Source organism: Phaethon aethereus (assembly GCF_964289735.1).
Source record: "Phaethon aethereus genome assembly, chromosome: 3".
Lineage (NCBI taxonomy): Eukaryota > Metazoa > Chordata > Aves > Phaethontiformes > Phaethontidae > Phaethon > Phaethon aethereus.
Genome location: NC_138576.1, coordinates 45,865,633 through 45,892,263, shown reverse-complemented (window position 1 = coordinate 45,892,263; position 26,631 = coordinate 45,865,633). Strand labels below are relative to the sequence as shown.

Genomic DNA, 26,631 nt, shown 5'->3' with positions numbered 1-26,631 from the left:
TAGGTAGAAGCTAATGAAAATGTTGTTTATCAGCAAAAGTGCAGAAACTGAGATGTAAACAAAAGTTTCCATCTGTAACTGCCCAGCCAGTCACAAATTGCTGTGATACAGATTTGCTTCACTCAGAAAAATGCAGAAAGATAAGAATTCCTAGTTTCTGCACTGGAATATCTGAAAGCCATGGATCTGCAGGCAAGCTGCTCTTACACAAGATGAGAGAGCAGAAGAGTTTGTTGCACCACCTTTTGCCTACAGCAGGGATCAAAAACTCCCATTCGAGCTTTGAAGCAGTAAGCACTAGGGCAGGTTGCAGGCTGACTAAACTTTGTCAAAGGAAAACTTTGTTAACTTTGGCTGCTCTTCAGAAAGACAACGTGTAGAGAAAAAAAATCACACGATGGGCTGAAAAAATTGTTAGCCCATGCCCCATCATCCATTTCTGCAACTCTCTTACTTTTGAGCTTGATAGTGTAACCTGAGAATATATACTCACTATTTTACCCAAAGCTTGCCAAAGGAGAGACTCCTCAACCCTGTTTTATTAGAATATCTTAGAATAATTGGATCTAATGGCTCATCTGAAAATAGTTTTAATATCCACAGTATTTCCTCTCTGTGTTTATGCAGGTTCAGTGGCTGCATAAGAAACATCCTTAACCTCTCCACTTTACATGGATTTTGCCTTTTGAATAACCACTGTGCAAAACATTATCCTTGCAAAATTATTGGAAAAGACTTTAAAAGAAACCTAAATCACTCACTTGGATACATGCCAAAGGCTCATTTGTCCAAATAGAATAGCCACCAACTAAATATATTCTACCATTGTGGACGGCGACTCCAGACTCATTTTGACCTAAAGCAAAAGAGGAAATAGAAACCACTTTCAGTGTTTAATTAACCCTTTTAGCACCAAATGTTGGAGTTCTGTAACACAATGCAAATGTACTTGGCAGTAACTTGCCTGTTTCAGAATTCACAACGTGCAACAGCGAAGGTGAAGTGTGAGGGCTGTTTTTTGCTCTCTGTGGGAGCCCCATACGGTGCTGTCCGGAGAGACACCCCGGATGAGCAATAAACAGGCTGTGCAGGGGACCATCTGGTGTCTCCTCAATGGTGCAGGTTTTTATACGCATGTATTTCATAGGAGATAGGCGAGCTCCCTGCCTGCCTTTCAGCTACTATCACACACATACATCCAAACAGACAGGTAAACCGAGAGAGCTGAACACCTCTTCAAGTTCTGCCCACACCTATTCACCCGCCCGTTCCTCCAGGTACAAGTATGGTGAAAATTGCAGAAGCTGCTGTGCAAGCTCATTCCCATAGCAACGGTCTCCTGAAAAAGTTTGGAAGGACAAATACAGCCTTAAAAAAACCTGCACTACACAGTGCAATGGGCACATTTACCACCAGTTGCAGAGATGCAAAGAAAGGCTTAGATGGCTTCTTAAGCACAGGTTGTGGAAACAACCCATCAGGTTGTATCTGAGGACAGGCTACTATCTCACAGCATTTAGTGGTATAGTGTCAGCTCCAGAACGAGGGTGCCTGTGGTGCCAGTGCTTTTGTTGTTGCAAATCAGATGATGTCCTTCTCAAAGGCTGTCAATTCCTCCAGATAAGAAAATAAAACAATTAACTGGAGAGCAAAAGGGACATGAAAAACTAATTCTATCTGACAATGCGTAACTCCTGTTTAATCCACGCCCCTCTCCCCAATGTCTATGAAGTACTCTGATGACATGACTCAGAAACCAACCAACCCTTCTCCAGATCCCATAGATTAAGAAGCCCAATGCAATATCTTAAAGAACAAAGTTGCCACTAGAGAAGCTTTTTAACCTACCAGGAGGAAAATGACATAAGGTCATTCTGTCTTATTGTCATAAATGTCTTATTTGTCAGATGTTGGTTTCTCCGACATAGTGTTTTAGCTATCCTGAGCTTCTAGTTAAGCTCTTACACCCTTTGTAGCCTTTTCAGTGGTATATCTCAGAAATCAATGCAACGCCAAATGGAAAAGGATGAAAAGTGAGGCAGGCTCAGTTCTAGGACTCCTACAGCAGTCTGCACTGAAACTTTTTTGGCAGCCAGTACTGTTACTAATTGAGCTCCAAGTCTCCAAAAGTGGCCCCAACATTAATGCCATCCTGTCCTGGAAATCCATACTTTTCTGCAGAGCTACTGTTGGTGCTACTCTGAGAATGTGTCACATGCCTGTCTCTCTCAGGGAGTTGAAGGGTTGCACATCTGGGAATTGTATCAGGTGGTGGTGAAATTTGGTGGACTGTGTGGCAAGGACAGTGAGTTGCAGCACTTTGCGAGTTACTACTGTAACAGTTCTTCCTAATGACCGTCAAGAAGAACTTTACAGATCCTGTAGCTAACTGAGCTGCTCAACTCATCAGCAGAATTCCAGCAAAGACACCTCCTTTCAGGCAATTTATTACAAGATACTGTTTAGAAATAAGTGATGGTTAATGGATTTCAATGAAAGCTTTGCCCTATAATGCTAGCAGAAAGCACTACAAAATGGTGTTACCATGGTAGAGACAGAATCACACAGAATCACAGAATCGCTAAGGTTGGAAGGACCTTCAAGATAATCAAGTCCAACCGTTAACCCGAAGCGCCACGTCCACACATTTTTTGAATACTTCCAGAGATGGTGACTGCACCACCTCCCTGGGCAGCCTGTTCCAATGCTTGGCCACTCTCTTGGTGAAGAAGTTTTTTCCTAATATCTAGTCTAAACCTCCCCTGTCACAACTTGAGGCCATATCCTCTCATCCTATCACTAGTTACTTGGCACCCACGTTGCCACAACCCCCTTTCAGGTAGTTGTAGAAAGCGATAAAGTCTCCCCTCAGCCTCCTCTTCTCCCGACTGAACAACCCCAGTTCCCTCAGCCGCTCCTCATAAGACTTGTGCTCCAGACCCCTCACCAGCTTCGTTGCCCTTCTCTGGACACACTCCAGCACCTCAACATCCTCCAACATATCTGCCTGTTGTACACTCAAACAGGGAGCTAAATCTACCACTGCAGGCAAGCTTTTGGAGAAACAAAAGTACTGGTAATACTGTGACAAATTTTTTTTGATTGCTTAATTAAATTAAGTTTATGTGCACTTTCTTAAAAACTTAAGTCTACAATGACCTAAAGCTAATGTTTTGTAGAATACTGAATGCCAGAAGAGTAATCACAAGTGTCTTGTTGGCCAACAAAGGTGCCTAAATCGGAAGCAATTGCAGCAAAGTCGTGGAGTTCCATATACTAAAGGCATCTAAAGGGAAAAGAATTGGTGTTTTGTTTTAATAGTAGAGAGTTTCCCCTTTTGGTGTACAATACTTGCCTGTCAACATGTTGAAGCTGCAACGTGTCCACTGGTCAGCGTCTATACTGTAGGAGTCTATATGCCGAACCAGGATCCGATCATTGTTGTAGTCCAGATCATTTCCACCTAACACGTAAAGTTTCCTTTGGACAGCAGCCATGGAGTGATACACTCTCCTCTGCAACATCGGGCTACGGCTTAACCACTTATTCTGGAAAGAGAGAGAACCTGTCTCAGCACTGCTCAAAGGCATACCTATACTAGTCATACAATAATAGTAGCCTGGTTACTGGTGTTCTCCTTACCCTTGGCCAGAAATCACAAGCGTATATACTTGTGTTGTTCATATGTTAAACATCTGTGTTGGTTATAACACTGACTAGACATACTGAACTTTCAACCCGTGGTTTACAGTTCTCACATTTAAATTAATTAATTTAATAGTATTTCTTGCTCTGTATTTTTTCTGTTTAGCTCATCAGGTTTCAAAGCTTGTTTTGCTTCTTTATAATTCCATAGCAAATCCTCCTTAAGTAAGACTATTAGATGTCTTTTTTGTATACAGCACTAAAATTATCTGTACCAACTAGCTCTGTTATGAGAAGAGAGATTCTTCTACCTTTTGTTATTCAGAAGCTTATTTGATCTTATCCTTGGGGAATGAAGCAACAGGGAAAAATAATTTCCTAAAGAATCTTCTCAAATGATTCACGTATTTGGTTTAATGCTAACCCTTTAATTGTGGGCACTTACAAAGTAACATCCTTTTGCATATTTTTCTTCCTGGTTAACAATATTCAAGAACTCTACCTGTTCAGGGGAGGGGCAAGAGGACACGCAAGAAGAGGGATTAAAGCACAGTCTTTCAAACCTAAGAAAACAATTGCTACGCTTACCAAATCAAACAACCTGGCAATGGATGAGATTAATTTATTTAAGCGGAGGAAGTTAAAATCTGTGAGGAAATTCTTTGCGTTGCACGTGCTAGCGCTCGCGGTAACTCAAGAGCCTCTAATACCATTGCCTTTTAACCTCCGCAATATATAGCTATACATTTCACTGGGTAATAGCTGAATATTAGGCATTAATGTTTGCATTAGTAGTCCAGTCTCTTAACACCAGACTATAGACACCATCTGCTTTGCAAAGCCTGCCCGCATCCCCTGATTATATCTTTAGCTTCCTCCACTGCAGTGCCTGCCAGGTGAGCCGCGAAGCGCCGCAAAGGCAGGGAAACAGAGGGGCCTGGTGGGGTCATTTCTAATAAGCCGGCGTGTGAATACTAATCAGTGGTGGGGACGCAGAGGTCACCCCAGCCGGCTTGTTGGCAGGTAGCTGTGTGCTCTGTGGCAGATGGCAGGCATTATCGACTCGCCACAAAGGCCTCGCGCAGAAGCAAGCGCCGGTGCCGAATGATAGAGTTATTGAGATTCTGTGCGAGATGCAAGCAGATGTGATGGTTTCCAGTACCCACCGTAAACAATATGCCAGCAGAATTTTTAAAAAGAGCTTGTGTGTACAAACACGAAGCGGGCCTCATTTGAAGAATGCGAGCGCACACTTCCTCTGTAACTCTTTACGCACCAGGCCGGGTTTCTCGCTGTCGGGACGGCACGCTGAAGGAGCCCTGCCACTGGTATTTCGGGGTGCAACTTTCACACCGGCAAGTAAGGCATCAAAGGAAAAGACACAGAGTAGAGACACAGTATCCATAAGAGTGTCCCCCTCATAAGCAAAATAAGATTGCTGCCTGGAACTACTACTTGGATTTAGGACAGAGTCAGCATTAGTACAATCGATGCCTAAAACCGCACCTCAAAAAGAAAGAGGCAGGTGTGTCGTTGCCTGCTTTCTGCTTCAGGGCCCGTATGTGCTAGAAGCCAGTGGGAAGCGCGTGGAAGTATCTCCTGGCACAATTTGGTTCCAAATACGGCAATCAAAGCCCCTATGCTATAATCAGAAACGTCAATACTCCTCTGCACGGGTGTAAATCAGGCTATGCAACTCTGATTGCAAGCTTAGGACTTTTAATTCCTAATACAAGCAAGAGGGCATAACCATGCCCTAACCCTCTGAAATGGTTACCGAGCCATGCTAACCTAATCAAAACACATACATAATGTATGAAATAATCCCTAAAAGATATTTTAGGTGCTTGGGTAATGAAATGATAGGCACCCTTGCAGTCAGCAGCATAAGTCACGGCCAGGTACTGTAGTTCTGAAAGTACACAGAAAACAAAAAGCCCATACATGCAATTCAAAGCAGAAATGCCAATGACAAGGAGCAGTTTTGTGACACTGGCTTTGAGTGTATGTTGCCCTGGGCTGCTGGATTACAAAAAAAATGAACAAACAAAATAAATACTAATAAATACAGGGGATTTAAAGCACATTTCTGTATTTAATCTAGATGTTCCTAACACCTGCAGGCTTACAAAATATAATAGAAAGTCAGGGTCTCCATTACTCTGTTAAACTCGGACATCAGTACAAAGTGAATTTAAAACACCATTAACTCAAACAGTCAGCATTTTTAGCCTTACAAAATCATTGTATGTATTTGCTAAGAGACGTGTTTGAAGCAAAACATATGAGAAAAACACATACAACACAGATACCCACCTGCTTAGGATCATAGACCATGAGCCTGTTTTGATACTGTGCAGTATTTGTTACTCCTCCTATGAAAGAGTTTATACAGGTTACATTTCTTCATATAAGCAAACCCAGAACCAAGATCAGGTACAGCAAAAGAACCAGTTCTAGGGTTCATTTGCTGACATAATTACATTGCATACCACCACTTATGCTTCCATTCCACTGCATTTTTTAATCTGGTTACAAGGTAATAAGTAGCACGTTTGTCAAACATCTATAAACAGAAAATAGCAACAACAAACACCCCCCCACACACTTCCTTTGTAAAGCTAATTCTATGGGCTAAAAACGAGATAAAAATTGATCTGTTAATAAATGACTGTGCATTCAGTGGTCCTCAAGACATGAAGATAAAACTCATCCCTGTTCCAAGGAGCGTGCAGTGTGTGACATGGTTTAAAGGAGGAGGAGGTGGACTTGCGTCAGAGAGAAGGAAGATGTCGGAGGGGAGCTCTGCCTAACGAGGAGCGTGACGTGGGACACCACTGCCAGCTGGAAAGCATAGCGCAACCCTGTGCAACTACACTCACCTATATATGTGAAGGAAATTCTGCATTTAGTCTGTATTACAGAAAGAACAGCTCCTGGTTTAATTGTAGACTTATGTTGGGACGCTCCTCTATAGCGACCAGAAACAACACTACCATTTAGCATACATACCTTTCAATAATGTTTGGAAAGCAGGGTATAAAGCACCTCAGAAAATCCTGGAACAGAATCTGACCCCAATCAACTATTTACCTCAACAAAGTATTGTTCAATCCCCGATCATCCTGTACTCCATTGGTTTTAAATGGCAAATCTCACTGAGTAAACTGGTGGAAAAATTCTTCAGTCTCAAGTCTGTAATAAACATGTTCTTGAGTGTACTCAAGCCTCCTGGGAATGTGGTGTCACTGCAGCACTGCCACAGGTCCCAGTCCCCCTCTGTCACCACCCTGGACCCACAGGAAGATGGGACCAGCCTAAAAGCCGCACCTCACCTTTCAACCTACCAGGAGGTCTGGACTTAACTAGGGTACACCAGTGGCACTCATACTGACAAACTTCTTATATTACAGTTTTAACAGCATGTCCACAAAATCCACAACAATGAGGAATGAATTTCAGCTGTCATTACATTTATGCTTTGCTTTTTGTGAGGACATCCCCTGTTTCAGACAGAGCAGCAGCAGAGATGCTTTCATTCCTGTGGCTGAGCTATGGCCCAAGCACTGGATTTTTTCTTTTATCCCCAACCAGTCTTAACATGCCTCCGTGCTGGGGAATCCTCATTTTCCCAGCCTCCATCTGCACCTAGCGCAGCATTGTGGTTCAGAGCCATACTGTGATTTTGAAGTGACTCCCCTCACACGTCATTTCAGGCTGCAGGGCGATACTGGTGTGCATTCAAGTTAAACCAGAATCTCCACTCCAAATGTGCACCAGTTGTGCTCCAGTTCCTAACAGAAGCATAAGGGTGTCAAATAATAAGTGGTCTTTCGGATGGTTTTGTACCAGAATAAATCCAGCCCAAAGCAAAAAACGTGAACTGTACATGGAGTAGATACAGAGAACTGGGCACCAAGGTTTTGTCTGCTTATCTGCTCCTACTGGGCTTAGCTACACAGATGCACCCTTTGATCACTTCAAGTAACTTGATGGAGGCCAAGAACCTGCTCAATGGATAGCAGAAACTGTGGACAAGAATCTTTTCTTCAGCCACAGTGGCAGGGAGGAGTAACGCCGTTATTTGGGCACACCTCTGCAAGCACCAGCCTGTACTGGGGCCCCTACACATGGACCACAAGCTCCCAGCTCAGAGGCACTTACAGGCTACGAGATAGCCGCGATGAGATGTAGTCTTTCCACCACATTATGCCACGCACTGCCCATCACAGCACCTGTGAAGTACACACGCAAGAACGCGCACTGGAAAGCAATGACTGTCCCCATATCTAATCTCACAATCTGTTATTTGTCTCTACACTGCTCTGCAGCCTTCACAGCGTTAGCGGCCGTCAGCCACATGCACGAAACAATCTTTTCTAGTATCTGCTTTGTAATTTGATTTTCTTTTACATACTTATTTTCACTTCTAGCATAATTTTTAAAAATGAGATGTCTGATTAGTATTTTGAAAAATAAAAATCATAGTTATTTGGATGATTACCTCCAGAATGTAAACTACAGGAAATGCATCGGAAACACAATGCTGGGTCTCGTATTTTCATTCAGACAATAAGGACACCTTAATTTGGGGGGAAAGATGTGGAGGAAGAAGAGAAAGAAGGGGGCTGCTTCCTCGTAAAATAATGAATAATCAAATAAGCAAAATTATTTGCCTCTCTTCACAAAGAGCCCCTCATATCAAGTACACAGCTTACATTTTTCCCCTGCAATATTGCTCATCTGTGGTGTTTTACAATTACATTCCCTTCACATACCGCTCTTCACTTTTAGATTAATCTGCCAAAATGAGATGCTGAGGATTTGCATACAGATTTGACTACACAAAAATAGATCTGGAATTAATAACAGTCTCTATATGTTTTAATTTCTTCTAGACTGGAGTACCCTTGCCTCCAGCAGTATTCTTGGCTTTGAAAGTCATCAAGCTGATTTGTCTGCTCTTAGGTTATGATGCCACATGCTGCTACACTGTCCCCTGCAATCAAAGTGCTCACAGAGATAGATTCCATGCCTTCCCCTAACAAGTAAATTTTATAGATTGGCAGTTTTGATCTCCCCTCCCCAGGGGGATAATCTGCATCTTAACAGGTTTCTATAGATACATCTGTCATTAAATATGCCATCTTATATCTGCATCAATTTTCAAACTCAAGTTCTTCCTAACTTTGAAGTGCTATAGCAAAAGTTTAAATTTTTCTGCCAAAATTCAAATTTAACAAGTCTGCAATGTCCTCTTGAACTGTTTTTTTTAAAAATACTCCAGGCAGCTGGGAAAGGGCAAAAGAAGAGCAATATGTCTCTTAAGAAATAGGAAAAGGAAAAAAAAAAGTTTAAATGGTACTAAAAATAATACATACTTTCTCAAAAAAAAAAGGGGTAATTCTGAGATAATTTCTTAAACTTCTCTGCAGTGCTTTCTACGAGGGAAGGAGGAAAAAGGCAGGGAGGCATCATAACTACACTTGAAAAGAAATATTTAAAAATACAAACCCTGCTATTAAATTTGATGTCAAGCAACAGCAGCTAATGTGGTAGTAAACCATCAGTTAAGGAAAGAAAAAACATCTAGATGAGTAAATGACAGAAAATTTACAGTTTTGTCAGTGCTCGCTGGGCTTATAAACTGAGAGCGATGATTGCACCGCTGTGACATGAGCGGCTTGTTTTGAGGACTAGAGTTTCCAGGAGCCAAGAAGCACGCTGAGGACAAGCCTGTCTGTCTTGCTCTTACAGCTGCAAGAACACACTCATGGGAAGCCCAGCACCCCACCCTTGAGCTTACAATTTTTTACACTGCCACAATCACTGTTGCTCACTTCCTTGCAGGCTGTAAACCCTGCTTTTTAAGCCCTCCAAGACCCGTAAGTTCCCAACTCATGCAACAGTGCACCTCTACATGGAGAGGTCCTGGAGGAGTCCAAGATCCACCTTGTCCAGCCCTTCCCCACACAAGGGGGAAGGTTTGTTTTGATTCGTTACACTATTTGGTATTTTGGTTTATCACAGTCCCCCGACTGCACTAAAAAGCACCTTCAATAAAGACACCTCCAAAAAGAGAAGGGTGAGAGGCAGTAGATTCAACACCATTTTCCCAATCAAAAATTAATAATCCACATTTATAACATGTCCTAGTAAGACCCCCACATGACTTGAGAAATCTAATCCAATCTAAATCCCCCAGAAAATCTCACAACTCTCTCTGAAATCCCCAAGTGCTAGGCTGCACGCATGAATCCCAGTTTGCTGGGAGACGTGTAAAACTACATGTTGGCAAAGAGCTCCCACGTGTATTCCTTCCAGCAAATCCAGGGAATATATAGAAACTCATGACACGCACCTCAAGGTGCTCTGCTATTTTAAAATAGAAAACTCTCCTCTCTTACACATCTGTGTGTTAAACACAAGACAATCCTTCCTCAACATGCAAGCCTTTTACTTCAGCCAGCCCAGGTGCAGTGAGGACAGCTGAGCTGGAGCATATTCTCCCACCCTAACAAGTGGTGGAAGACACCACCAGCAGCTCTAATTAACACTGTTCCACCTCAGATGCAATCCAGCTGCAAACAAGAGGGGCACAAGCCCTAGTTTTTTTGTGGGTGTGTTTTTTTTTTAAATCGTTAAAACCTGATGTTTACATTCAATCTAAGAAGAACCAATAGCATCAAACCTGTAATGTCCATGCTTGAAAGTTGTGAGATCCAAATATAATAATAATAATAACAATAATAATAATAGAAACACTGTTCCATATACAGACTAAGACTGGGTCACTGAGGTGATTTTTATGTACTTGTTAAGCTCCTGATCCTGGTAATTTCTGTGCCAGCTGCACTGCAAGATTTGATTTGGTTAGACACTGTAGATTCCTACTTATTCCAGATCTACTTTTCATGAAACAATTTTATAGGTATTTACTGAGAAAAAACAACATACTGGTTGTAAGGTAATACTTTTCCCCCCAAACCACTACCAAACTTTGAATAATTCTTGAAGATACGTGTTCTCCATCATTACCCTGGTCAAAATCTCGACCATTAGGGAAAAAAAAAAAAAATAAAAAGAATCTTGAAGAAAAAGCTGTTACATACGAAGCAGCTGTATGCAGTTGGCTTATTTACCCCCCTTCCAAGCTGAGTTTCCATGTGCGTGTCAAGATGTGATTTCAGCTGACACGCTTAAGGTCAGGCAACTCAGACCTCTGCGAAACAACAGCATAATATTTTGCTTTAGAGAAGACTTTTCATGTGCTAATCTCTTGAGCACTTGAGGCTGAGAGGAAGCCTCGTTATCCGCAGCTGCAGGTGCAGGAACGGCCCAGAGCTGAACTGCCTGGCAGAGGTTCCCTGCCCCTCTCTGTCCCCACGGGCACTACACCTATACGGCAGGAGGAAGGTTAACCTGTACAGAAAAGTAGGTGTCCAGATTCGCATGTGCACGCCATGGAGGATGCAGGGAAAGGGGCATAGTTCAAGTTCTCACTCTTATGGAAAATATTTCCCTGCTTTTATAGGGAATGATTGTTAGTAATGTTGAATTCCAAAGGGTTTGGTGCTTCTTTTTTTTTTTCTCTTTCACTCGAATACTTCACTTTTCAAGCATGTGGCATGCAATTTATTTGTGAAATGGGTCATAGTGTCAGATGTTAACTGGGGCCTGTAAGATTAATCTTTCTATAAAATTTCAAAACCATCTGCCCAATGCTGTACTGTCAATAGGGAAAACTTATTTTAATGAATTCGCATGCACTTTTTAAAATAAGAAAATAAAATAAAAAGTGGGCTGAGAAAAAATTTTTAAAAAGATGAGAAAAAATAATGACACAAATATAAAAATATGTTCCACAATACAGGAGCTCAGAAAACTCAAGAGCTAAACCCACTTCTGCTGACCAGAGGGTCTGACTAGTTCCAGAGTGCAGAAGGCTCCCTCTGAGCCTTCTGGCAGGTTAAAAACCCCAAAGGGGTGGTGGCAGCTTAGGAGTCCCTCTGTCACCTGAAACACCAGCCACCCGTCTCCTACTTCCAGCATATGCTTTCAGAATTTTCTTTAACACACTTCCCTGCTGCCTTTGCCATTATTTTATGCTCTATTATTTTTTATTCCTTCTCATATTTGTCCCAAAGGAGCACCAAAGTAAAGCTGACAATGAATCCCAATAAAAATAATAGAAACGCCTTTAGTCAGCTTTTGATTAGCAAAGCCTTTACAAGATAAGGGGCTGTAGCAGAGGTGTTGATGCTTTGGCTATAGAATAAGTAAACAGTCTTGTGTGGGGGTCATATTTTGATGACTCTCTCCACAAATACGAGGGCTAGAAACTTATATTATCCTATTTAATTTATTCACTTACTAAAAAAACTGGGCACATTTTCATGGTTACCTTGCCAGCTGGTAGTAGCAGCCTGACTTTGAGAGCTCTTGCTGATGACCCGTATTTCCGAGAAAAAACAGCAGGGATACAGCTCAGAAACCTCCCTAACTCAGACTAATTTTTTAATTACTTAATTTTAGGCCACAGACTTCAAAATTAGGTTCCCTCCTTCATTACTGATTACTGTTATGCTAACATTTTACATTTGATGATGATTTTTTAAGCAGTGACTACTGATATTTTTGGAAGAATAAAACATGTCTATTATTCCCCTGCCCCTGAATATACACATACAGCAAGCCACATTCTAGCCCTAAGCAATTAATTAATAATAGAAAGCTAGCTACAGTTATTGCATCTCCAACTACTTTTATTTATAAAATAACTGTATTCAATACACAGAACCCAGTTTTCAATCTGTGAGTACATAATTCAGATCAATACCCTACTGAAGTATTGCATAGGGTGCTCTGGTAATTCATAATAACCTGTCACAATCTAGCAACTCAAAACTGCTAAGTGTTTTCTCAAAAACTATACAAAACATGACCAAAAAGTCCTGCCTATCTTATTCCACTGCTAAAATGTTGCTCCTCACTCTGACTTTACAACAGAAGTTATGTTGGTAGCATTTGAAAATATAAATGGAACAATAGTGAGAAAATATTTTTGTTGTTTTGCCCAATTCTAAAGAGTTCATCTAACAGGCTTCCACTTACCTCTTCCCCTGATTCTACAGCTGCATTAGAGGCATATCCTTGAACAGAATAAATGCAGATAGTATTTAAACACACAGGCAGGCATGCATTTCACTTACGTAACTGAGCACATTAATTAATCCTCAGCATAATTTTCCTTTTCCTAGCATATCTGGAAAGAGTAAAAGTAATCTTCAACCAGTCCCACATTTGACTCAAAAATCTCTATCAAATACTTTCTTGGGGTTTTTTTGTACAGGGAAAAAAAAAAGAAATTAAGAAAAAAATACTACTTTTTTCATGTACCAGAGCAAGGACCACACTCTAACGGATGTTTCTAGTGCTCGTTCAATGATTTTATACTAATATATTCAACACAGTTTCCTAAAAAGTCCTGTTTTTCATAAATAGAGACTGACAAATGCAAACCACAAGAGGAGAAGGGGAAAAAAATAAAAATCAAGACACAGCAGTAGTAGCATCCATATGTATCTGAATTGCCTGTCACAGGCATACATCTCTCTCCACTGATAAAATAGGAAAGGTAGTGAATGAACAGGGTAATGCTCTGAACACGCCCAGCTGGTGCCCCAGAGCAGAAGCCCTGTTTCTGTTCCGCACCTGGGTCTCGAAGCCTCCTGTGTGCGCACATCAGGATTAACACACAGCACAAACTTTGCAAGGCTCCTTCAATGCCAGTTGTTGAAAGAAAGTGACCCAAAGCACCTGCTAGGGATCCTGGCAATCTTCTGTGTTCTGTCATGCTTTTAATTCCAAAGCCATTTTTTGTTATTTTAGTTTCTATGTGTAAAAATAGATACCTGCTACCTCACCTTCCAATGCTTGGGAATCCATTCCATAAGGCATTTAATCCATATGGGCAGAAAGATACATCTGCAAGGAGCTCCGCTAACCTAAGTGACATACTTTGGGAATCGTTAAGGTTGGAAGAGACCTTTAAGATCATCGAGTCCATCCGTTAACCCAGCACTGTCAATTCCACCACTAAACCACGTCCCTAAGTGTCACATTTACACATCTTTTAAACACCTCTCAGGATGATGACTCCACCACTTCTCTGGGCAGAAGCACAGCAAAGGCCTAAGTAACAAACTTACTCTTTTGTTCATATACCATCTTTTCACCAGCAGGATCCCAGACTGCATTAAAATCCCCAGAGGGTATATACAGTGAAGATGGCAATCACTGAACATTTTCCTCAAGAGCTGGCCCTATTTAGTCCCTAATTTCCTTATAAATATTACAACCTTATAACCTTCCGTGACACACTTCTTACTAGAAGGTGGTGGTTTTTTTCCTGTAGACAGCACCTTGTTCCAAAGCAATAACAGAAAAGTCACTACAAAGATTGACGGCACAGTATCCTCAACTCCCATCAACGTGCACGTGTAAAATAAAGAGTACATCAGACTGAGTTGCAAATGATACGTTAGTTTAAGATTACAAGGCCTATACTTTCATCTAGCTGTGCCATAAAGCTATGATTACTTAAGGCAGTCCTGTGCACTTGTTACAGACAGAGCTGTGCATGATTTCGAACAAAGGTCATCTTGGCCCATTACAATATCCTCAAGAGCAAGTGGGAGCAGTTCATACACCTGCCTTCAAGCCCTAGGTCTACACAAGCCAGCAAGCACTTAATTCTCCGTTTCATTATCATGAATAAACGCAGTGGTACCAGTCATACAACAGAAACTGGGTCTTGTTTTTTGTTTTTAGGAAGCACACAGAATTTGTCATCTGAAATTTGTCCAAAAGTGCATTATCATTTTCATTCACCGTGATTTAGGAATGGCAACTGGAGATAGCACATACGATATATGCCGCCTAGAAACACAGAGAGATATTTAGCAGACAAAAAAATATCATACAGGTACGTTATGCTGCTATACTTCTAAGCACGCTTGTTTTTATGCTTCCAGGCTTAAATTCTTTGAAATACCCATCTCCTAAGACAAAAGTTATCCTGATATATAAACCTAAGAAGATTTATTAGTTTCATTCGAGACAGTATTTTGGTATTTTGTTAGTACCTCAAACTGTGTGAAACTTTTTCTACCTGATATCCAAAGAAGACCATCCACCACATATCCTGCATGGCATGAGAGCGATCGATCAAAGGACTGTACAAAGGTCCACTTGTTCTTCTTGGGGCAATAGCGTTCCACTGTAGGTAACACTTGACGCAATTCATTTCTGCCCCCTACCGCATAGAGGTACTCGTCCACTGCTCCCAGCACAAAGTGTTCCCGACAGTTCTTCATCGGAGCTATCTCAGCCCAAGAGTTAGTGCGGGGGTCATATCGACAGGCAGTTCTCACCGCACAAGTACGCCCTGTGGAGTGCTCTGCCTCTCCACCAGCTACAAAAAGAAAGTCTCCCATGACAGCAACACAGTGGTGGCTTCTCCCTACAGGCATAGGCGCTAGCTCACTCCAGTTTGCAATCCCTGCGATATGAACGTTCTCTTGATCTACCGGATTGAAGTATCGCAATTCCTTCACTTTACAGATTTCACGTTTTTTCCCACCAATAATGTAAAGAGTGTCTGACTGGAAGCGAGGTTTTGTCCTTCTGGTTTGCCAAACTGGCTGTGCATAGACGCTCTGGTGGTAAGCCAAGGCCTCATTAATAAGTGCTGTCGCAGTTTCACTAGCTTGAACAAGAGGATGAGAAAGAGCTACGGTATGCAGCGTATCCACATCCATAAGGCCAAAGCGGACATACTGGAGAAGTTCATCCATGTACTGGTAGCGGCAGTTGTGTTCCAACCACCTCACAGCCAGCTAAAAGCAGGGAGAAGGAAGGGAAAAACAAGACACCAATTATTTGTGTACAAATCTGTCAAAATTTGGTCTTTTGAAAAGTGGCTTTCATTCTAAGAAGAGCTATATATATATGCTTGCTTCAAAAGTAATTATGAATGAATGTGAGCCAACATAAAAGATACCAACTAAAACTCCATCTATAACATACATAAAAGTTTTGTTATGGCACCACTCCCCCTAAAGAATTTCCGCAGCGTTATCAGATTGCAATATGGCCATGCAATACTCTTGCCGTGCTAACTGTTAGCGATGCTGTAGGAGATCACTATATCCCAGAATCTACCTGCTGGAGCAATAATATAAATGCAGGGACTGTGTGACCACTGGACGCCATGGGTATACTAGGAAGAAAATTAAGATTACCATCAGATGATTAGAAAAATCTCCCCTCCATTCTTCATTCTATTTATGACAAAATATTGAAGGAATGTAACAAAATACATACCGAATACTTCAGTATTTTTTTTCCTCCTTCATTTATTTTATTCATAAAGTGGAGATAAGCATAAAGGGACCAGAAATTAAGCCAGAGAACCAGAGAAGATCTGGTTTGGATCTGACAGAAAGTGGCTAAAACTGTTCAGCAACTGCAGCTGGTATCAACCACCAAAATTAAACATAATGCATATTGAATCCAACCAGGTCTAATAAGAGGCTAGGAAGAGCCTAAACCATTTTGAAAACAGTTGTGTAAGTTGTTCTTGGAAACCTCCAGTGATGAAGATACCCAGACTTCCTCAGGAAAATAATTCCCATGCTCAGATACCCTCTTCGACAGATTTTCCTCTTACTTACACAGGAGCTCTAAACCCTTCAACTCATTGCTTAATTTTCCAGCTTTGGGTTTATACTCCAGAGCTGAGGGACCCCCACACCAACCCTTGAAATTAATCCATTCATACAGGACGAAAAGCAGTCTGCTACCTTCCTTTTTTTCCTCCACCTCTTACGCATTTCATTATGTGTGTTGCAGTTTCCTCTTCTCTGAATGAAAAAGTCTCTCAATAAATCTTGGGTCACCTTTTCTAAACCTCTGTTGCTTGGCTCACAGTTCTCTGTTATTGAAAGGAAATGTCCCTCTTTCTTAATGTCTGCTGCTGAAAACTGGATAAAATCTTCCTCCTAAGGCTGTAGTAGTAGCAAATAGATTGGAAGGATCACTTTGATCATAAAAATCAATGCCATTCTTGTTTGTGCCTCGCTACACAAGACTGTTGTGCACTATGATATTGCTGATTCATGTTTATGCTTATAACTGAGTACTATTCCCACCTCTTTTTTATGCAGAACTTCCACAAAGTGTCATGCTTTCTCCGTCATTACTGAACTCTCTACTATTTAATTCAGGCCACTGCTCCAATCTGTCAAGATCATTCTCAATCCTAATTATATTTTCAAATGTGCTTGACCATTCTACTTTCTGATTGTCCAGAAACATAAAACACATTATTCTTTCATCCAAGTCATTAACAAAGGCATTGACTAGTTCTGGATGAGGACAGACTCCTCTACTTGACACTTCATTTCATCCTGACAAAGAACTTGTGGAGCAGGAGTTTCTAACTAGTCGTGCAATAACAGTTTCAGCTAAAAGTTACTGCCCTGTATTGCTCGTTGGAATGTCACATGAAGGAGCTGAAAAGAAAGGCTTCTATCTTACTCAGGGCTTTCATATATGCATGGTATATCAAATTTATTGCTGCTTCTGTATTCTGTCAGAGAGGAAAGATGACAAACCAAAACCACCTTCTTGTTAAGATTAATTTGAAACATTTTTGCTCCACTGTGCTGTTCAACCCCTGTGAAACAAAGAATCAATGAAGGGCATCAAAAATTGTAGCAGTAGTTCAGTCAAGTGCTGTATTGAGTTTCAAAATATGCATTAGCTATTTGTATTTAGACTTGTTAGTAAAAAGGAATTAATATTTGAAAGTGTTTTTGGACTTGAAATCATTGAGCATTGTATTCACATGTCCTAAATTCACCAAATCCATGTGTCAGGTGTCTCCTGCTGAGTGGCAACTCCCTACACCGTGTCTTAGGTCATGTGAATCATTCCTCAAAGTCTTCAGAGACACTTAGCTCTCATAATTGACTAGACACTTGAAATTGAAGTGGAATTCAGGCTATCTTCATCATGATGAAAACACCAACTGAATTCATACCAAGTGAATGATGTGTGAGTTGCTATACTAAAAGACAAGAATTTACAAAAACTGAGCTATTTGTCATCACTTGCATCCAACAGATTGGTTTATTTTGCTTATAGTTCATGCCTTCACTCACATCTAAAATGGCATTGTGGAGGTATCACCTGTGCTACAATGACAGACATTACAGACTCTTAAAAGACATGCACTAACGTAAACCAGGTCTTGGTAACCACAAGGCTTTTAAAGGAAGTTTAACATTAATGCCCATTAACATTTTGGGACTTACCCTTCCTCTTTCCTATATTGTCCTCCCTCCTGCCCCCCAATAATTACTACATAAACACAAAAGCAACACTATATACATTCATACCTTTCAAAGACAGCATCTGCGTTCATTTCTGCGTATGGGATGTGTGACGATCTGCAGCAGAAGGGATGGACATGTTTATTACAATAGATTTTCTCCGCTGCATGAAGTTGGGCAGAAGTAACCTGATTCATACTGAGTTTGGTCTGTACTGAGACTATTCCTGGAGTTCTAAAAATGTTTCACTGAAACCAATAATGCTTAATGTTTCTTTAAAATCACAGAATTTCCAAACCACCACAGCAATGGTGCGAAGTGATACAAAGATTTTGTTGGCACTCAGGAGGTATACAATCTATTCCTGATCTTGAACCAAAACTTTCTCTATCCTTTCCTACACTATTTCATCCCCACTCATTGTCCTGCATCTTTATTTATGAAAGCTTTTGAATCTTTCCAAATTAAATTTATTGCAACCTCCTTGGGATCATCTATATGCTGCACCTAAAGGTATCTTTGGTCTACACTACTTCCACCCTTCCCTTCTGACAAGCAACTGGAACAGCAATGGGGAAGGTAAGGTGAATCTGTGATGATCTGTGGCACTCCAAGGCAGAGAAAAGGCAATAAGAGTTAAAAGCTATAATGCTTTTATCTCTCTGTCTTCCTATTGATAACAATGACTGTTACTCAATTTTAAATGCCGTAAATTAGTTTTGGGACACACCTTAGAAATAACTGTTAGGAATTCAAGCTACAGATGTAGGTATTTCTATGTATATTCATAGAATACAGGACCAACTCCCAAATTGTGACACAAGGCTATTGAACAGGTCATATGGTTTTAGGAACACTCACAAACTCACTCTTAGACTTACACATTTGTTATGCAGCACACACTGTTACAGTGCTCTCTAGCAGAACATGGTGTCTCACACTACAGAAGCAGGGAAGAAAACGGAGTTATCTGTGTGGGTGAATAGATACTCTAGTCACTGAATGGTTTAGCAGCTACTGGAAGGCTGAAGAAGTTCAAAAGAAAGAAAATTACATTCCAGACAAGTCTTTTGCTTGTAGTAGAGATGGACTGTAATACAGTTCTAAATTTCCTTCAGTGTAAAGGAGGCAAATATAACTCTCATGAACATATGGCAGAAGTGCAAACTTCCATGTAGCGTTACTAAATATACAGATGTTTGCTGATATGCAAGTTCCACCATCTTTACTCAGCTTTTGTTTAATACAGACTTAGAAACCTGGTGTCTACATAGAAACTCCAAAATACACCCTGTCTATAGACTAATTATAGCGCCTATTTTTTAGCCCCTCTGGCAGCAGTGATTAGCAACTATAATCAGTATTGGCAAAATAAAATCAAAGCCATTATACACTTTATGACATTGCAAAGAGAGACATTCAGACTTCTCTAAGGAGATACCAATAGCACCTGAAATTACAACTGTGTTTAAAATGCAAACAAGCAAGCAAGCAAAACAAAGACCATCCACACTTTTGAGTTTTAAAATATTTGTATCACTGCTAAATAATTTACAAAAATAAGAAAATACTCCTACTCCTAGTGCCATATAGGCAAATTCTGTTTAAACTGCTAGAAGCTTCTTTTCTATGAATTTTAATGCATGAGCGTGTGAGAAAAGGAAGCTACAGCCTAGTGCCTATAAAAACTTTAATAAATAATATATTTTGCCATATTCATCTTCTAAACTAAGTAAATGACACAAGTAGACCCTCAGAAGGACAGGATTTTCAAACCAGCTTAATTCTCTTATTCTAAAGCCTTAACCCAAAGGATTTTTCTTTTCCAAGGTTACATGACTTGATTTAGCAATGGACTGCATTCTCAAAACAGCAGAAAACAGATGGAAAAATATATTGTGCCACAGTTGGCGTGTACATCTAAACACACCTGCATGCTGGATTGTGATTTCATTGCATTTCCAGCAGCTGCTTCTGCTTCCAACACGGTGCTTTGACAGTCCAATTCACACAGCCCTGGGGTGCAGCCCTTCCCTCACTGCTGTTAATGGTATATGTGCTGCATACATACCACAGCCGGAGAGGGCACAGAGGCAGTGGAGGTTAAAGCTGAATTTAGAGTTTCACCCCTGTTGAAGATAACTCTGCAATAAGTAGTTACCTGGTCTTTTGGGCCCCCAGCTATCCCAGGAAACAAGAAAACCTGGCACACCTTGTGCCTTGCCTGTTCAGTGTCCTCCTGCAATCCTCATGCCACTCTGCAGGGAAACCTGTCAGACCTTCACTTGATATCACAGCAAGTTTTCTAACCAGAAAAGCCAAGCTAGTTTATGAGTGCAAAAGCTTGACATACTCATTAGACCCAGGCTCACTTGGAAACTACCTTAAGTCACAAAGTCAGTGTCAGGGAAAGTTGATGTCCACAGCACTCAGAGAGAAAACGCTTCTCTAAGCCTGGGCTCTGCGAGAGGTGGGAGCCACGGGAACTCCATTAAAGTCATCTCGGTCTGATCTTTAGTTGATGTATTCATGTTGTAGCCACACAGACTGCAAAGGAATTATGCTAGTTTATACCATCTAAGGTTTCTAACAGCTGAAACGAAGCCAAAAAGTGACAGTGGTGGAAAAAATGAGGTTTTGTGGGGGGTTTTTTTGTTTGGTTGGTTTTTAGCAACAACAAATAAAAGGAAACATTACATTTCATAAGGTTTCAAAACAATGAATTCCCATTGTCTCATTAAAGCAAGTGGCATTCTTAAGTACAATAACATAGTGAACATTCTCATTTTAGAAGAAAGGACGACTTTAAATATGGAAGAGTGGAGGGAAGTATTTTCTTGGACTGATATCAGATATATTCAACATAAATTATCAGATTTCTGCCTGACAATCTGATGATGATATATACCAGGGAAAGGGAAAGAACCACAAACCTCTTCTTTTAACACAAATCTCTCCTGAGCAATCCTCCTGTTGCTTCACTGAAGCAAAAACGTTACGCCAGAAAAAAAATCAAATTAATATCTTTGCATCATTAGCATATTGGACAGTGCTATAGATCTGCTCCTATTGATTGATAACCCAAAGAGAGTAATGAAAGCAACACAGTTACTACAGCAATCACTTTGAGGCACTGAGTGAACTTCAAAAAGCAAAATAAAGTTTACTAGTTCAGTGTTTGAGAACACTAGAAATGTGTATTTTGGCCATAAACTTCCACATGATTTGGCCTCTCCTTGAAGTTTACCTAAATCAGCAAGCCCTAAGCATTCCAGACTGGAACCTCTTGCCTCAAAACCACTGTCTGTCTCAACTGGCTATTGTCAGCACCACCCTGGCTCTTCAAATATCATGTCCAGGAGCAGAACCTATGAAGAAAAACAGGATATTTACTAAAGCTCTGAAACAATGTCCATTGAAGGCTATGAATTTCCAGTTTTTAAAAATGAACAGGGATTTCCAAAGGACCTGAATTTGGATCTCTAAAGGGTCTCAGTCCTTCTCTCTTTCCGGAGAGTACAAAGGACAAAACCCAGAGGGTTTAAGATATCAATTTAAGTATTTTATTTAAGGTGAACTACATTGGACTGTAGCACCCATTTAAGAAGAAAAACATATGGACGAAGAATTGTTTCTGGAATAAAAAACCAAACAACCAAATGCAATTTTTCAAAGTCATGAGTTGCACGTGAATATTTTTAGAAGTTAGTACATAACCATGTAGCACAGCCTCCAGACTCTCTTTGCAGTTGTATCAATCAGGTACTACCTTACAGTTGTAGGCAGCATGGAAAATGAGCGGCTCAAACCTAGATGCCAGAGAGCCTTAAAGATAGAAATCTTTTTCTTCTTTTCATTTTGAATTAAAAATGTGCATAAAAATAAGACTGTAATGAGCTGCATGTAGAACAATCAAAATTACGAGGTATTTGCATTTCTTTTGCACCTTGAGCCAAACAACTACAAAATTATGCATAAGATTCTCTCAATCTGAACACAGTAAATATTAATAATCTCTGAATCAGCAATGAAATGCCTTTTGCCCCTGAACCTTGAAGAGAGACTTTCCAACTCAAAAAGTTGTCGTACAGTGACTGAGACCATATTTACAAGGCACCAGGCTGAGGCATATGGATGTAGCCTGTGAAAATAAAGCTGTGCCATCCCCCACCCTCTTTACAGAGACATTTTAAAATTACCTGTTTGTCAGTTTTACAAATGTGTGTCTATGTAAGCAGTCCCCTGTGCGGCGCTGCGTTAGCAAGCGGGCACGCTTTCATTTGCACATTCTGATTTTACAATCAGAATTAAAACATTTGCTCTGTTCAGGGTGAGTTGATAAACAGGGATTTTAAAATTTCCTTTCTTTTTTTTTTTTAATGCGAAAAATGAAAGAAAAATGTTCCTCTAGATGTATTATGCCTTTGGGCTCCATTTGAGGGAAGGAAAAAAAGACAGAGAAAGCTACTGTGAAGGTCACAGAGTGAAAGAACTTCCTCAGGGCACAGAATAAATTAAATCCCAAGGAAAAAATAAAATGTGATTTCCAGAGTGTGAGGCACAAACTCAAAATGACAATGATTGACAGCCAAACTATATCCGTGCAATATCGAAGACTGCACGTTCTCATTTACCTCAGTGTAGCCAGCAAGCGCCCATTAAACATCCGTCTGATGCCCAAATTAACCTTCTTGGCAAACTGAAAGAGGCACAAACTATCATAATCAACCTTTCATTATCACAGCAGCCTCTAGTTAAAGGGTCAGAATAATTGTGCCATCAGAGCCCTGATTGTTTTCAATCAACAGACGACTGGAGTGACAGCTCAGTGATGGAGTAGTTTGATGAAACCGCACCAGGCCTAATCAGAGCAGATGAAAGGAAGGCATGATTGGTGCAAATGAACAGTCGTGCCTCTCTTTTTCATTTACAATCTGAAATTACTCTTAAATTTACAGGGTTTTTTCTCCCTTATGAGTACCTCTGAAAGAATGTTTGACTTATTATGAGTTCTGACAGTGCAGAGTTATAAAACACAGGTAGGGTTTTCAGCCCAGGCTTTAAGTGGGTATTCAGCATAATTTTAACAAATTCACTCTTGAAAAGCACAAAATGACTAAAGGTTTCCAATGACCTAGCCTTTCAGTGCTGTTTGATTAGCAGAACAATTTATCACGGCTCACATTCTTCATGATAAGATTAAAAAAAATGGGCAAGGATCTCTCGCAAATGTTTTCTCTTAGCCAATATATTTATTGTGTTATTGCTCTCCTGTTCTCCCCCCTCGCCCTCTCACACACACACGTGCAAAAAAAAATTTAAGAACACTGCATTAATAACCCTTCTCCTCTTAGAATGAATAATGGAATCCAAGCAAGGGATTGTTTGGAGATGAAAGCAGAGACCAATTATCATGCCACTGACAGCATCAACATTTCTTTTTCTGGTGGGGTGTTCATTCCCACATTCTAAGGGATGGAAAATGAACCAATCCCACTAGGTGTTTCCTACCTTACTCAGCAGCACAGAATCACAAATGAAAAGAAGAAAAAAGAAAAATTGGGGGTTGCTTTGGCAAAATTCAGAGAGAGTAGAGGATTCAAGTTTCCTGCACCTCCTCAGCTACGGTTTGCTTCCCTTGCCAGCCTCACCCAGCTCCAGCCATGTGGCTTCCCATCCTCACAACAGCGCTGTAAGGAAGGTGCGGTAAATCAAAAAAACCTCTTTGTACCTCTGAAGGAAGCAAGTATTGCAAGTGACAAGTGGTAAATCTTTGTTCTGTGATCTTGGTCATCATCAAATATTCTCTAGTCTGTCAAGCAGCACAAAACGCATACCAACATTCAGGTCAGCATACCAAAACAAAAAAGCAGCTTAGAAGCAAAGATTAATATTTGCCTGAAGGGAGAGTGGATAGAGAAGACTGATCCACACACCAAAGGTTTTCAAGAAATTTTGTTTCTGGTATCTTTTCCTCACACTATAGAATGGAAGTTTTAATTCCTTAAAAGTTTGGGGCTGTAAGCAGAACATTCACCTAAGTGGAAAACACCCAAGTGCCCTCAGCTGAAGAAGCTGTGAGCAGGCTTGCACATCCTTGCTGACACAGAGGACACCATTTTCACTTGTTCCTGTTTCACTTTAATTTACTGAAGTCTACTGTTGCTGTAAATAGGTTGAAAGGACCAGGTGCTCTGGTGCTTTTCCTTTGTATAGTGAGGAAAGTCTTACTACCCTCAGATAGCATGAAGACTCCAACCCAGCCCAATTAAGGAAGATCTATTAGCTCCAAGTCCTAGATAAAAGAAGCATGATAAAAGTTGCCCAGTCTGTCAGTAAGTTGGCAAGCACCTCCCCCCGGTGCTTCCACTCGCTTCACAGCTGAGTTTCACCTTTCCTCTCATTTCAAATATTAAAACACCCAACTTTTTCCAAGTATAAAGACACTGTTTATAATATACATACGGATTTAGTGAGCTCTTGGGAATGATCCCAAAACATTCCTAACACGCCAGTAAAGAAGGGAAGTAACAGTTTGGAAAGCTGCCACCACGTGCTTTGTTTGTTGGATGGAGCAGAGAGAAGGCTCAGAAGCAAACATGCTTCTCTCTACACAAATAGCAAAGTCTCACATTCACAGTGTCCCCACCACAAGGATCACACCACATATTCAAAGATGCTGTCATTCTGTTATCTGTCCCCAACCCCTACCCAGCCATCCCTACACTAGTGCTAAACCCCTGCTTCAGCAGTGGCGCTGGCTTTGGGTAGAAGCGGGGACTGGAGTCTGAGAGCACAGCTGGCAGGAAAGACAAAACGTGCATCCTTCCAGACCCAACTGAAATCACTGCCATCCAGTCACAGACCCACAGCTTCACAGATGGACAGGGTTTGTAGGACTGAGGGATCAGACAGTAGGCTCAGGCAAGAGGGAAGCCAAATATAAATGAGTTATGATTTCAGGAAATACGTGGCCCAAGAGGAAGATTAGAGAACCCCAAGGTTCACCAGATCTGGAAAGTGAAAGCATTTGTTAGTCTGTGTCCCCCTGGCCTCTTATCAGTCTGCAAAAAATGCAGTGGATTTGTCCAGAAGGAAGCTGGAAGCTCTTGATCTGCTAAATAAGAAATCCTATACTTTTGGGTTGGAGTTTGGCTGGTTTGGGATCTACATGATGTCAAGATGACAACCTGCAACTTTCAGAACAGCAGCCTGCAGTCTGAGCACCACTTTCCAAGAGGCAGAAATTTGATTTTGATCTTTCAGCACTGATTAACACGCAGAGTTGTTTGGCCAAAGCCTGTCTAGCAGCACGAATGATGCATGTCATGATATGATATTGTGATTAAGGTAGAGGTACATAATGCAGCTGTATTAATAGGAAACATTTATCAAAATTAATGGTGTTAAAAGTGAACCACAATGTATTAAAAATATTTATCAATATTTCTCAAGTGCTGATAAGATCTATCTTAAAGCATTTAAGCTGTAAAGCATCAATCACCAGTTGTCTCATTTCCTCACAGGGCTGCTAGACAAAAATATTGTCCTGCACAGTCTTCAACAGGTACAAGGGGGATACATAACCTACATGTCTTTGGCAGATTCCTTAGTCATAATTAAACCGGTCCATTAGCAACCATTTTAACACCTGTATTTCCATCTCAGAAATTTTAAATAAATGTTTCTGCACAACATCCTTGTGAGGAAGGGAGGAATTCTTCATCTCAAAGACAAAGCCTCCACCAACCAAGTACAGTTCCCTGTATTCTCAGTCCAGTGCTTTACCATGAGCTTCCTTCCTCCCTGGTGCTACATAATGATACTGGCCTTCCCAAAAGGGCAATTATTTTATCAGAAAGGTTGTGAGAAACAGTGTTAGTTTCATTTTTATGTATGTGTTTCCAATGACACACATAGAAAAACACATCAGTTTTATAATAACAGTTAAGAATAAAGTGTACACTTTTCAAAACTGTATTCACTTCTTTTACACACTTCATCCAATGCATTTATTTTACCATTTTTTATATTTACTGGAAACGAGACTAGACAGAAGCCTACCTAGAAGACACTGACTAACCTCAATAAACCTATTCCAGCTTTTTAGACTTGCAATAAAATGACTGTGATCAAAAATCAGCTTTACAAAAGGCTAGCTGAACTACATTAATACATAACATTATATATGGTAATGAATCATATATTAAAGCAAAGAGTTGCTATAATGGAAAAGCTAAACTTTTCATCTACTCGAGCTCGAAGGAAAGTAAGGTAGGGACAGAAGGTAAACTCTCAGCTGTTGTAAATTAACACAGCTCATGGAAGTTTGCCATTTTACACCTTCTGCAGAATCTGAACTTCAAAATTACATAGCACTTTCCTTCCAAGTATCTCAAAGCAATTTATAAGCAGTTAAAATTGAGCTCTTCTCTGGAAGAAGTGTACATTTCAACCATTTTCCCAACATGGGAACTAAGAGAGAGAAAAATTAAGTGGTGTGACAGAAGACAGCAATGGTACAACTCACACATAATCAAAACCTTCTGTCTCCTCAAGCTGTCCACAACTGAGTCTCTTTACCCCA

At 40.6% G+C, this 26,631-nt stretch overlaps 1 protein-coding gene across 6 annotated transcripts in view; it reads right to left on the bottom strand.

Moving 5' to 3' along the window:
- The window catches only part of KLHL32 (kelch like family member 32), a gene marked incomplete at its 5' end in the record, with an annotated part of 95,598 nt that overhangs the window by 1,526 nt on the left and 67,441 nt on the right, over nucleotides 1-26,631 (bottom strand). For 4 of the 6 annotated variants that reach the window (XM_081998446.1, XM_081998449.1, XM_081998447.1 and 1 more), the window contains 4 exons: nucleotides 762-856; nucleotides 3,347-3,548; nucleotides 5,962-6,020; nucleotides 14,819-15,545. In XM_081998446.1, coding sequence (XP_081854572.1) covers nucleotides 762-856; nucleotides 3,347-3,548; nucleotides 5,962-6,020; nucleotides 14,819-15,545 — 1,083 coding nt within the window. The remainder of the gene's footprint in view (nucleotides 1-761; nucleotides 857-3,346; nucleotides 3,549-5,961; nucleotides 6,021-14,818; nucleotides 15,546-26,631) is intronic. The other 2 variants (XM_081998450.1, XM_081998451.1) reach the window with 1 other exon arrangement.